The sequence below is a fragment of the Sus scrofa genome, chromosome 11 (genome assembly GCF_054392235.1).
Source record: "Sus scrofa isolate SSC_HxYL_T2T_F1_AM1 chromosome 11, Sscrofa_HxYL_maternal_Yorkshire_Landrace_v2.0, whole genome shotgun sequence".
NCBI lineage: Eukaryota > Metazoa > Chordata > Mammalia > Artiodactyla > Suidae > Sus > Sus scrofa.
The window spans coordinates 68,269,123-68,283,719 of NC_139393.1; the positions used below are offsets into that span (position 1 = coordinate 68,269,123).

Sequence of the window (14,597 nt, forward strand, 5' to 3'; positions counted from 1 at the left end):
CAAGCCACATCTGTGACCACCCCATGACATGGAAACACCAGATTCTTAAGCCCATAACCAAGGCCAGGGATCGAACCCGAATCCTCATGGATACTAGCTGGGTTCATTACCGCTGAGCCGCAACAGGAACTACCCATCCCCTTTTAATTACAAGCCGTGAAGACTTTGAAATGAATAGCTACAGTTTTAAAAGAAAGAAAGAAAGAAAGAAAAAAACCCACCACTACCACAAAACAAATACTTTGCACCAAGCTAATTATATCTCTAATTTGTTTTAGTTTGTTTTAGGAGTTTTCATTCACAAATTATTGAGTGATTGTATTTAGAGCTCACTTTCTCTGGGTTCATATTCTTGCTGTGCACTTAGCCAACAGTGTTTCATTGGAGAAGTTACTTAACCTGTTCAGAATTTAGGTCCTTGATCTATATATAGCATGGAAATAATTATAGTACAAATATCATATGGTGTATTGGACTGGGTCTTTTAAGAAGCAGATGCCAAGGAAGGGTTAAACACAAGAGGATTTTATTAAGGGAGATGCCTGCAAGAGAAAATGGGCAGGAAACTGCATAAGGCTGGAAGAGCTGTTGGCCATGAAGCAAGCGTGACCCAGAGTGAAGGAGAGAGGAAAGAAAGGTTGAGTGGCGGTATTCTCCCATGATGTGCAGTCTAAGGAAGGGCTAGCAAGGGCTGCCGGGAACCTTGTCTTCCAGCGATGGGCCTGCTTTAGTACCTCTCCTGCACTCAGTCATCAGTTGGGAAGATGCAGATACACCCAGTTAATTACACTTCCTGTGTTTTGAGGTCTAGGAGGCATGTTCTCGTGGCCACAACAAATGATTATTATGGAGCTGAATTGACAAACTCCATACAAAGTAATACAAACAATGTCTGAATCATAGACATGAATTTATCTATTTATTCACATTATTCATCATTGTTGTTAATAATCAACACATTAATAAAGGAGACCCATGCAATCTGAATGAATTATTTGGAAGAAAAGTATAATAGTGCTGCAGAGAAGTTAAGAGAACCCTGATGTTTATAGTTGACTTGTAACTAACTAAAAATCTTTATTACACTCAATAACATATGCCTAACTGTTTTTCTTCTACTATTTTCTGTTGGTATGTATTGCCAAGTTCCTAACTTAAATTGGAATACCTAACTCTAAACTACTCTATTTCTGCATAAAGAAATGGGTTCAAATTTGTTTTAAAAATAAAATGACTTATTAATATCATTATTTTTGTCATGTTCAATTGATTATCAGTATCAAAGAGTTGCACTATTTATTATCATTGGAAGGACCTAGTTAGCAATTCTTTGGTCTACTTTTTTTTGCCACCCTGCAACATGTGAAAATTCCTGGGCCAGGAATTGAATCTGGGCCACAGCAGCGACCAGAACCATTGCAGTAACAATGCTGCATCCTTAACCTACGGCACCACAATGGACGTCTTGACCTACTTTTTTTTTTTTTTTTTTGTCTTTTTGCCTTTTCTTGGGCCGCTCCCATGGCATATGGAGGTTCCCGGGCTAGGGGTCGAATCTGAGCTGTAGCTGCCAGCCTACGCCAGAGCCACAGCAACGCAGGATCCGAGCCGCGTCTGCGACCTACCCACAGCTCACGGCAACGCCGGAACCTTGACCCACTGAGCAAGGGCAGGGATCGAACCCGCAACCTCATGGTTCCTAGTCAGATTCGTTAACCACTGCGCCACGACGGGAACTCCTTGATCTACTTTTTAAAATTGTTTATTGGGTGAGCATAAGCTTGGGAATAACCGGATATTCCTTGAAACTCCTTTTGTTTGGCCATATTCTCAGTATTAGAAACTCCTTTTATCTTTTCAAAGAGTTTTTGTTGCCTTAGAAAATTCAGAGGATGCACATGGAGAATTGTGATATTCTGCTGAACTACAGAGATGGAATATTACATTAAAAATAATGTGAAAATGTTTCATTAAAACTCTCTGAGGTCACTTTATTATCATACTTTAAGCAAACATATTACTCAAAGGAGAGTCTTAAACAGACGGGATGGAATTCCAGGGAATGGCCTCCCATCGCTTACTTTCACCCCAGTTGTTCTCTCTGTAAATACAAGTCTAGTTATTCTTCCGTGTGTGTTACCCACATGCCTTTGCCATTTCCCCTCCTGAGCTGTTACCTTTTGCCCTTGAGCTATGTTAACCTCATCACCCAAGACCTATTCTTCCCTTGATACTTCAAGGGTTAAGTCAAACTGCAACACCTTTAGTTTTTCCACAGGTGTCTTCATCCAAATGAACTTTGCTGTAAGCTCAGTGTTTACCGTTTGTGTTATTCCCTCCTCTTTTCACGTGGCGTGTACCATTCCTTCCAGCCATCCCTGTTGCAAGCCAAACATCTTCATTCCTAGTGTTGTGCTTTGGCCACTTGTCTTTGTGCTACACCACACTGTCAGGAAAATAAGGATGGTGACATTGCTGGAATCGAATAAGAACTTTTAAATATAATAAAATGTAATGAATGAATGCATGAGTGAACAAGTTAATTGATATATTATATTCCCAGGTATACAGTGAGCATTGTGAGGACAGGAATTGACTCCTCCACCTCCTTATAAGCACAGTCACGTAGTATAGGACTGGAATATAACTGGAGGCACTTACTACATCTTTGTGACCAGTTAAGCTAAATATGTGTATGAATACTAACTTGATATTATGTGACATATATATATATATATATACACACTTATTTTGTAGTCCAGTGTGTAAAAATACATTATTATGATTCATCTATATACTGTTTGAAATGAAATAAATTGACCCAGATAATATGGATTCAGACATATGTGTAATTTAGCAAGAAGCGATAACAAAGTGGGATATGCATTAGCTTTTTCTAGAATATAGGTAAGTGGTATTATAAACACAATTTTTGGTTGCAGCCTTTGAGAGAATAACAATAGAATAGTCTATATCAGCATGCTAAGTGTTTTACCAGGAAAAAAATGTTGCAACTCTGTCAGGTTCTGTTCCAGACAAACAAAGAAACAAACACTGTTGTATACTGTTAAAGGTATGAAATTCTGAACTCAAATCTGTTCAAATAGTTGTGCTAGATGTTACTATGGCCAGGTTATTAAGTCAGATATCTTTCACTTTTCACTTTGTTAGCTATACTCAACGTGTGGTTGGAAATGGAATCAAAGCCCAGTCTGGAAATCCTGAAGTCAAAGTCAAAGGAATTGATCCTGTGATAAATCAGATTATTGATAAACTGAAACATGTTATCCAGGTAAGTGGAAAAGCTCTATCTGTTGGTATACTCAGTAGGAAATAGTAACTGATGACTTTCCATTGTATGTGAGCCTGTTAATCCTATCTGATAATATTATCTAAAATTGAGTATTGGAATAAATTATTTGAATCTAGAGTTTGGGATATATTTGGTTGAGTTATTTTCATGTACAGTCAATGTGCAACAATATTTTAATGGATGATAAGGTATTTAGAAAAGGGACCATAACCTCAGGATTTTGATAAATAGTGAGAAGCTCAGGATGAGCTTCATCCCCTATGAATAAGCCTTAGACATGGGAACTATTGTGAACATTAAAAAAAACACAGAAGCGTGTGGAAGGTGCCAAATGCACCTTCCAGGCAATTCTCTGAGCCTTGCTATGAAGTCTCGTTTGGCTGCATTTTCAAGAGAAGTTAAGTCACATATTAATCATATGCATTTCTTGTGTTTATTTACTGTAGCACCTTTTACGTGTTACCTAATGATTATTTATGAAATACTTCTGTTTTGTCTTTAATAATATTACTTGAGTATATACTGTATTTAATACATGACGTATGAAACATGAAGGTTTCTGTCAAAGGGATATTTCATCAAACTATTTGATTAATTAAAGCCAAATATGTTACACGTTGTAAAAATCACCCTCCCATCTGCATTTATTGGGATTTGGGATAAGAAGTCCTATTTTTTAAGCTATTAGTCTTTTATACATATTTTTGTTTTTTCTAAGAAAAACTTTTCATGGATAGTTGATACTTAATTTTTAGTATTCTATGTCAGAAACTATACCTAAACATAGTGCTGAGTTTTTCTTGATATTATTCTAGAGTCATCAGTATGCTTCTCATAATTATTCTGCAAAACAAGTTTAGGTGGGTCCAGTTCTTAGGATTCTGTTATCATGAGAGTTTCCACAAAGGATATATAAGCAGGACATGGGGGCTTATGTCCAATACCATAGAATTCTCTGTTCCAGGAGGCAGGAATGGCTACTTTGCTTATTCTATGTCTGGTACACTGGGAAAACAGAGCTCTTACCCTGGGAGCTCTGGGTAGGGGCAAAATCCAAAATGAGTTCCATTGAGAAAAGTATAAGAGAAAAGTGGTGCCATAATTACTAGTGATGTAATCCTCACAGCCTCTGGTGAGTTAAACCAATTCCCTCAAAGAGATACCCCCAAAGAAATGTAAATAGGTGCCTGATGCTGCTAGTGGGCCAAGTGCTGAGACATTTCTTGGAAATGCATTGCTTGAGGTTGGGTCAGAAGCTAAGGTGACTGCACAGGAGGGATCAGAGTGAGCAACAGAAGCTTGGAACAGAGCCTGGGGCAGAATGGCTGAAGTCATCACAGAGAAAGCCAGCTGTCCTCAGAAGCAATGACATTAAGCCCATCAGTGACTGTCACTCGACCCTCGCAAGGAGGGCAGTCACTCTTCCTGCCAAATTTTTGGAAACTTGCTTCCCCATACTAAGAAGACCTTCAGGTGAAATTAATCTCAACTCAGTGAGACCCTAATGAGCATTCAAGAAAAGTTAGGATATTACTTTAATTCTTAAATTTCCAGTGGCTCAATAAACAATCCATTAGGAACTTGACACACAAACTTAATGTCTAAGTACATGCTGATATATATGTCTTTGCTGAGGTTCTTCAGGAAAGAGACTTTGGAACAGAGGTGTATGTGCAGGAGATTTCCGACAGGGTGTGCTTGTGATTGGTAAGAGGCTGGAGGAAGGAGCAATTGAACTGTAGCTCTAATTGAAGCCTCACCTGAACTCTGTAGGAACCCTGGAGCTAGGAGGCCTCTCTCAGGTTGTCCTGATGTGAAACAAGGAGATGACTCTTTATTGCCCACATTGACCAGTGATTGGATGAGGGTTGCTGGGGTGGAGGTGGAGGATGTTAACTCAGCTGCGTCACCACCTCTCTGTCATTGGCAGCTGACAATATTCTCTGCTGCTAGAGGAATAATTGCCTTGGGCTAGGTGGCACCACACAGTGTCATGGGCTATAATACGGTATGTAGCTCTGGATTATTCAAAAGCTCTAGTGTACAACTGACCACAAAATCAAAGAGCTTTAATATAAATTGATTCCTTACATTGAAACTTAGGAAAATCTTAGTGGTCCCCAAAGTGGGGTAGCGTTTCTCCGGGGAATGCACAAGCTGATCCCCTGGAGGACAGGAAGGAAATACAGAACTTCAGTGTATATTTATTCTGTCACATTCTTTCATTTTTGTTTATTCATTTATTTATTTTGGTCATGGGGAGGTGTATAAAATATGTAACAGTGCAATAACACATGCATATAGTTTGGAAATATATGAATATATGTGTTGAGTGGGTGTGTGTTCAAACTGTTTTAATGGTGTATATATATATATATATATATGATAAAAACAGATGGAAAACTCTGTTGGAGGTAGTAAGGATGGAGCTGCTATATAAAAAAAGAGTACATCGACCTAAGAAAACACATTTAAAAATTAAATAGATACTCAAAATATAGAGCATATTAAAAATTCGGAGGAAGGAGGGGATCACCAGCATCTTGCCCATTCAGCATAACATCTGTTCCTTCTCGCTTCATAGGTTTCAAAGCCATATCCATTTCAAGGTGGCAGAAGCAAATAATTCCACTTTTTTTTAGCACCTGTGTTAAATCGAGTCCCACTCTTTCATCTTCATATTAGTGTGCAGATCTCCAATTATTCATGCTTAAGTTTCATTCTAGAGTTACAAGAGAATATCAAATAAAATGCTACCTTTGAGGTCTCTCTATTTAAAGTCTACCAGGATGATATGATTGAAATTTAGATTTTTACAGAAGATAGCAGAAAGTCACATTTTGTACCGGTGTTGCTAAAATATTCACCTTTAATGTCTTAGAACATGTTCTTTCCTAAGACAGCTCTCCTGGAGATGAAGAGAAATTTTTGATTTTGCCAGCCTTCTGACTGCTGGTAATAGGTGTGTATCCTGACGGGGGTGGCTGTCGTGATCTAATATCAAGAGATGGTTAAAAGGACCTACCACGGTGTCAGGTCTGGAAAAGTTCAGAAAAATGTCTTCTGTAAGTGAGAATCTATTAATTTGAGAGGAAGTATGGAGCAAGGGAGGGAGTAGAAGCAGGAACATATTTCAGAATCTGATCTGTAGATTTAGATGATCACTTATTTGTGTTTGGTAGTTTATTTTTTATCGTAATGGATATTAAATGCATTTGTTAGTATACTATAAAAATGCCGTCTCTCATCATAGGGATACACAAATGTTCCTCTTGTCCTTTTTGTCACATCTAAGCATAGGAGAATAAGCCAGCCATCTTTATTAGCAAAAATCGTCTCCATGTATTAGCCACCAAACACATTTCTCCTTGGCCGGCCATGGAACACACCTTGTTCTCTATCCTGTAACCTCTGCAATTCGAGTCTCTAAACATGTGGGTGGGGATTTTACTTTGCAAATGCTTCTTTTTTAATGTCTTAATAACTAATTTATTCACAATATGCAATTAATACTTAGTGAATTCCCACTATGGGTCATATTCTGCACAAGGTATTGAGGTTAAATGAGTGAGCATACAGCCCTCCTGTCATGGGATTTATATTCTAAGAAAATGGAAAATACATTTCCCTGGAGCTGGCAAATGTGAACAGATCAAGAAACAAAACAGGTAGAGAAAAGCACTCAAGATGAGAGTGCTGGTGGAGGCCACTCCAGGGCAGATGCCTCCGGGGTTGATACTGCGTGAGAATGAATCATAGGTAAGGAGGAAGGAATCATGGGAAAATCAGGGAGAATTGTGTTTGAGGCAGAGGAATACAATACTTTCAAAGACCTGCAGCAGGAATAGGTTTATTGTATTCAGAGAACAAACAGGAAACCATGGAGCAGAATGAGTACAGGAGAGAGAAAAACATGAACTGGATTAAGGGGAATCTGGTAGGGAGTTTCAATTTTATCCTAAGTGGAAAAGGAAACCATTTAAAGGCTTTACATAGAGGATGATGCAATTTAATTAATGGTTTATAAAGATAATTTTGGCTTTACTGTGGAAAATAAACCCTGGGGAGCAAGAGCAGAAAAGGAAAATAACCCAGGCAGAAAATCATGATGATTGAAACAAGAAGAAGAAGAGCGGATAATGCAAGAAGTGGATAGATTTTGAAAAATACAGCGTGTGGAGTTATGAGGAATTTATGGACTGGAAATTGGGGCAAGAGAATGAAAGTAAGGATGATTACTAGGCTCATGAGATCATTAATTGAGAAAAGGAATTCTGGGCCCAATATTTATGTCCTGCCAAGAAAAAAAAAATGCCAGGAAAATTTAGAAATGAATAACTATGTGGGAGTTCCCACTGTGGTTCAGTGGATTAAGAACCCAATATAGTGTCTGTGAGGATGCAGGTTCAATTCCCTCACCTCACTGTGTAGGTTAAGGATCTATCATAGCCATGAAGTATGGCTCAGATCCTTTGTTCCTGTGGCTGTAGCCTGCAGCTGCAGCTCCCAAGTGCCGCCTAGCCCAGGAACTTCCATATGCTATAGGTGTGACCCTAAAAATTAAAAAAAAGAAAATTAATAAAATGAAAATAAAAATAAATGGATAACTATGGATTATAGGTTGGTCCTCAGGGAATATCTCAGGTATTTCAAAGTCCCTTCACTGCCTCTGCAAATCCTTCTGAATTGGGAACAGCGTTCTTGAGGGAAAAGAGAGAAGTCCTTTCCAACTCTCCTCCATCTCTGATTCTGGTGTCTTTCTCTAGACAAGCCACCATACGAACCCTGATAGGTATTTTCTAGCAGCTTCCTATCTTCCAAAACCTGTGCTTAAGGAAGACATTCCTTGTTCATTTGAAAACTACCTGTGATAAATACAGTGTAGCTCTTAGCCTTCCAGTGAGGAATTGTCTAAAGGAAGGAATTTTAAAAGGTTAACATGAACTTTCATGGACGTTTGCATCATCCTGAATTGCCCATTGATCATAGATTAGAAACAGCACTAGATTCCTCTTAATACATCTGACAGAGGAAATGCATGAACATTTTTATTCAGATCTTCTGTCCAAGCAAATTTATTTTGAAACTTCTTGTTCATATTGACTAAGTTTGTTTAGGGCCAAGTTGTCAGCAAAAAAGTCACAGTTGTGCAGCCATTTATCTGTAAGCATTAAATAGCATCTATCATTTTTCGAAGAAAATGGTGTCAGCAGTCAATTCTAACTGCTGAGCACTGTTAGTTGTGGATGGTAATGACCCACTGCTTAGGAATTACTTTACCTGTTTTCAACATGAAAGTAATAAAAAGTAATATCACAGCAATTTTCTATAATCCTTTTATTGCAAACCCAATAAATGTTAGTATTGTTAAAAGCAGTAGATTTAAGTAACATTTTATTTCTTCAAACAAATCCAATACATGTAAGATATTGGTTTCTAGTAAATATTCATTTTTATAGAGAGAAGAAAACTTCTTCAAAAAATGCCTTCATATGTAAAACAAATTTGATTTTTAAATGTGAGAAAAAGCAATAATCATAACAATTTGGTTAAAACCATAAAATATGTAAATAATATGTATTTCAATAATCACTAATGACTGGCTTCAAGCAGAGATGGGAGACTTTCTTATTTTATATAGGGAAAAAACTATGCTAGATTGCCTCTTTTCTTTTATCTCATTCTGTTCTTAGGATACCAATATGATAAACAGAAACTTTAGAGCCATGACAGACTAAAATGAGATCCTAATTGAAATTTCAATGGAAGGTTATAAGGTTCATGTTCATAAATACAAAAAAAAAAAAAGACAGGATTTTAAAAAAGTATTAGTATCTCAAAATTTCTGAATTCTGAAAACTGTCCAAACCTTTTTCATTAAATCACCTCCTATAAAACACATTTTAGTAACCTATTGTTTATAGCTTACAACTATGATGAAGAACCAGTTGGTCAATTCTTTTTTTTTTTTTTTTGTCTTTTGAGGGCCACACCTGCGGCATATGGAGGTTCCCAGGCTAGGGGTCCAATTGGAGCTGTTGCTGGTGGCCCACGCCAGAGCCACAGCAACTCCAGATCTGAGCTGCGTCTGCAACCTACACCACAGCTCACGGCAATACCCAACACCGGATCCGTAACCCACTGAATGAGGCCAAGGATCGAACCTGCAACCTCATAGTTCCTAGTCAGATTCATTTCTGCTGCACCACAACAGGAACTCCCAGTTGGTCAATTCTTAATTACAAACTATTTGGACATGGGGTATCAACTGACTCTGAACTTCTTCCACTCCTCTACCAACTCTTTTCCTTGCTCAGGAAATCACCACAGCACCCTGACTCCTTCCGCCTGATCCACACTACACACCAGCATCATATCCCAGGTTTACTATATTTATATTCCAGAAAGACAGTCACTTTTTGATTTTGAATTAGCAATGCAGTAGTGACCAAAGCCCATTTAATTTCTGGTTCAGAAGAAAGTATTTGAAATGCACTCAATAACTTCGAATGGTCATCTAATTTAGCAATTAGTTTGGTCCGAGTAAAGTCAATGGAAGTTTGCTTTCTGAAGTGTGTGGTATATAATGCACTGACTTCACTATCGGCTGTTTCATTAAAAAAATCAATTGTCAGCATAAAACCAACCATTTCAATTAGTGTACAGTCAAACAGAAATGAAAGTTTAAAAACTCCTTTTGAAGTAATGGGATTTGGATTGGCCATTGATTATTTATTTATTTTTACTTTTTAAAGGGTATATAGCGGTTTATGTTGGCTAAAAACATAATCTGACTTTGCATTTATCTGATGCCGTCACATTATCATCACCCATTAAGATTTGAGCCATTTATCTACCAGGTTTTCTATTTGTCAAATATATTGAAGGAATATGGGGCACTAAAACTTTCATACTCTTTATTAAAGTGTTTAGAACAAACGGCCATTTAAAGTCTAAAAATCTTTAATCTTTTCGTCTGAAAATAATGTGAAAAAATAAATAAATAAAAATAATGTGAAAGATGGCTTATTCCACAAAATGAGGTCCCAGGTTATAGCCATCTCTTACTGAAATCAGATTTGTAGAGCATTACATTAGAAACAATTCTCATTTATAAGTAAGGAAAATAATGGTTTTTGCAATTAGTAGGCATAACTTTCCATTTGCTAACTTACAAAAGCTTTTTAGTTTAGCTAAGTTAAATTTTTTTTAAATTGCCACAATATCTCAAGGTGCTAATAAGCATGACTTTTAGTTAAAACAAGACATATGACTAAATTCCAGCTCTTGTAGTCACTAGCTGTATGTCTGTAGTCACCTTATTTAACATTTTTAAGCCTCAAAATAATTTTGGTATATATCAAAGATAATGACACATATTGTAGAATGTGGAGAAAGTGAAGCCTTCAAACATTACTGGTGGAATGTAATATTGTGCAACTACTTTGAAAAATAGTCATTTATGCAAAAGGCTAAACATAGAGTTACCATATGACCCAGAAATTCCACTGCTAGGTGTGTATCCAAGAAGAAAAGAAAAAAGAAAAAAAAAAAAGACATGTCTACCCCAAAACTTGTACATGAATGTGATAACAGCATTATACATAATATCCAAAAAGTGGAAATAACTCACCTCCCCTTTCTCCCTTGATGTCTGGAAGTGTATTTTCTGTAGAGGAGAGGGGATTATAATAGGAAGGTTCCTGGCTCATAGCTCAAGCTAGAATACAGAACAGAATGAACCATAAGGTAGGAAATAGAAGAACTGAGTGAAAAGTCACATGATGCCCTTCCTGTTTTTAGAACACTAGCCTGAAGGTACAAGCTACTCATGTAGAAAATTAGAGGACTCTTCTTTGAAGAAACTGATCAATTCTACAGCAAATAATTCCGTACTGAGTTTACACTCACTGAGAAGTGAATTTATCATCTAATTAAATGGTGGTGAAATCCTCTATTAGACCTTATGCCATTCAATATGTTCCAGGTAGCTTCTACCCAATATCAGTGTTCAATCAAGGATTACTGTGCATCAAAGTAAAATCTTTAAAAAATTAAATATATAAGCATAAAACAAAGAGAAAATATAGACAAGTATGAAGAAAAAATACACAAAAGCTATATGAATATCCTCCCAAATATGAGAGAATAGATTCATTTTAATGTATTGCTTCTAAAAGATCAATAAAAGAATAAGAAAGAAATTCCAAAAATTAAAAATATATAAAACATTTAAAATTCAAGAGGAAACTTTTAAATATAAAGTCAAAGAAATATTCTGTAAATAGTATTTCTAATAACACACAAAAAAGAGAAGGAGATAGAAAGTAAAATGATGAATTGTTAGAATTTTCCTTTAGGAAATCTTTGTAATAAGGATTTCAGAGGAAAGAATCAAACTAATAGAAGGAATTTAGCATATAAATAAAATATTTTTTTCAGAAACGAAGGGTCATGACTCCAGATTGAGCCCACCAAGTGAACATTACAATGAATGAACACAGACACACACAACAATAATTATGAAAATTATAAGTATTGAAGAGAACATATAAAATCTTCCAGTGAAAGAAACCAATCAAAATACATACGAATGCCTACAAAGAATGAGGATCAGATTTGTAGTTTCTTATCAACAGGAATACTAGAAGAAAATGGAAAAGCAATACCTTAAAGTTATAAGGCCACTTATTTTTTGTTGTTGTTGTGGTTGTTGTTGTTGCTTTTTAGGGCCACACCCACGGCATCACTTATTTTTGACCTGAAATTCTCTACCTAGCTAAAATAACAATCAAGTATGAGGATAGATTAAAAAGACTTTCAAATAAGTAAGAATATACAAATTCATATTTTGTATACCTTCTGTGTAAAATGTTTGGCAAAAAATAATTAAGAAATGAGCGGATATTGGGTCCAGGAAACACTACATTGAATACATGGGCAAGGATGACTGTGGGAGGGAATTTTGCAAGTCAAATAAAAGAAAGTTACTAACTTCGTGTGTTGCAATGTATGAAAAAAAAAGCATTTGATAGACTTTTTTCCTTGTTTTTAAGGAAAAAAATTCAATACAGGGCAAACTATGTTACTTGATAGATAGCAATCATAGATTATAGGAAAGCAAAAAGCTTTACATAAATATATAATCATAGTACACTTTGCCCTGATGTGAATAAACATGACACAACTATTACTGTAATCAAAACGTGGCTACAATTAAATTAGTTGGATGGAGAAAAGAAAAGTGGGATGCGTTGGTGTGACAAAAAATCAATACATATTGTCAAGATGATAGTAAGAAACAGAAAAATTGACTATTTAATAAAGGTGTAGACATGTAAGGTTAATGCTAGTACAGTCAGTGAGAGTGATTATTACTGCCCCCAGGAGCAGGAAACAGTGTATGTATGAAGTGCTTTGGATGTAGAAATGCTTTTTTTTTTTAACAGACCTTTTGGCACTAGTCTTTTTTTTTTTTTTTTTTTTTTTTTTTTTGTACTAAATGCATTTATTACTTTGATAAATAGATAGAATTTTAAAAATTAAAGACAAACTCTGCATCATGTTTTAAGTGGTGCTGCTTAATCTGGTCTATATCTCAAGCCTCATTAGCTACCCCCCCCCCTTTTATTTTTGCTTTTTACACCCCGAGGCATATGTTAGTTGCCTGGCTAGGGGTTGAATCGGAGCTACGGCTGCCAGCCTGCGCCACAGCCACAGCAACTCGGGGATCCGTGCTACATCTGTGACCTACACCACATTTCATGGCAAAGTGGGATCCCCCACCTACTGAGCATAGCCAGGGATCTAACCAGCATCCTCATGGATACCAGTCGGATTCCTTTCAGCTGCGCGGGATGGGCACTCCCATAATTCCTCCCTTTTTTATACTAACCTTACATCTACCCTTCCCACATACACACCCCTCATTGTATCAGTTCTTTTAAAAATCCCAGAATCCTTCTCACTTCTAGATCTTCCATTCTCTTAAAAAAAAATTATTATTACTTTTACTTGGGAAAAAAGAACAATCATATCTCTTTTTCTCTGTAACTCATAGTCATCCATTAGGTCTTAGTCTCTCCTTGACAAAGAACATATGCAGGCTTATGTTCTTGGCACTCTGATGAGAGGACTCCTTTAGAGAAGAAAAATCAAGGAATTAAGCAACCGGGCATTAGATAATCTCCACAATGGCCTCTCTTTCTCTGTAGCCATTTTCTGTACTCAAGTATCTTGGTGAGTCGGCAATTCTTCATTATTTCTGACCCTAAAGTTTGTCTTCTTATTCTCCAACTTTAGTATTTCGATCCATATCTCACAAACTTGGCTAATTTTTCAGTTTGGATTTGGCAATAGTTTGCTCTGATTAAATGTTCCAGAGGAGCCCCTCCTCCAGCTTTTTCTAGACACTAATTCAAGTTCCTGGTTCTACTACCGCCATTGTATTCTGGGTACCTCGGATTATAGGAGTTCCTAAGGCTTTTCAAACAGCGCAGCTTTCCTCTTCTTGTTATTCACAATTTTCTGGGCCATGAGCAGTCCTCTCCTGGCAGCTGTCCCAACTTGACTCCAAATACCCCAAGTTTGGCAGGCAGAAGAGAATTCATCTAACGATCTGTGGCGCTCCTTTGCCAAATGACTGGCTCATGCATGTTCTCAGCTTTCTGCAGGCGTATTACGAGTCCATAATGCTTTGCAGACTCAATAAATGTACTCTATAATCACTTGAATGTCATTTTATGAATGTGCTTTGAAGATGTAATTCGTCAGAGCAGAACAGTTTCTGGATATATTTCTTGCAGTTCAGCAGCACTTAACCAGATGGCCCCCTATAGTTTTGAAGCAGTTAATGCACCTTGAAAGCAGGCTGACTTATGAGCAGAATATGGTCACGAGGGATCAATGGGAAAGTTTCTTAGGCATAGGATATTGAAGAAGTGGAATAAATACTGTATAAAGATTCATTAAAAACTAAACTAAGTAAAAGTTCTATGATAAAATTAAAAAGCGAATTATAATAACCTTAAGAAATGTGATAAGTCCTATGAATATAAGTTCTGCACTTATTATGTGTTTCACATTGATGTGATAGAAACTTAATCCGTTTCATTAGAAATAAAACAAATCATGAGTTTTATAGTAATGAGTTTGAATAGGCGTTTATATACCTTTATACAAGGCAGGTCAGTTACTGTTTCTGAAAATGATCATTTTGAAATTTTATATCTGGAAATACATTATCAAACTAAGCCTGAAACTCATTAAACAGATGGTAAAATCT

The 14,597-nt window shown here is 36.6% G+C and overlaps 1 protein-coding gene across 5 annotated transcripts in view; it reads left to right on the forward strand.

The window, feature by feature from the left end:
- GPC5 (glypican 5) overlaps positions 1-14,597 on the forward strand; it is a 1,359,194-nt gene that overhangs the window by 443,815 nt on the left and 900,782 nt on the right. For 3 of the 5 annotated variants that reach the window (XR_014820113.1, XM_021065368.2, XM_084982488.1), the window contains one exon: positions 3,172-3,292. The exons of the other annotated variants lie outside the window; for them this stretch is intronic. Coding sequence is in view for 2 of the 3 variants with exons in the window: in XM_021065368.2 (XP_020921027.2) it covers positions 3,172-3,292 (121 nt within the window). In the remaining variant the exon portion in view is untranslated. The remainder of the gene's footprint in view (positions 1-3,171; positions 3,293-14,597) is intronic. 5 annotated transcript variants of the gene reach the window in all.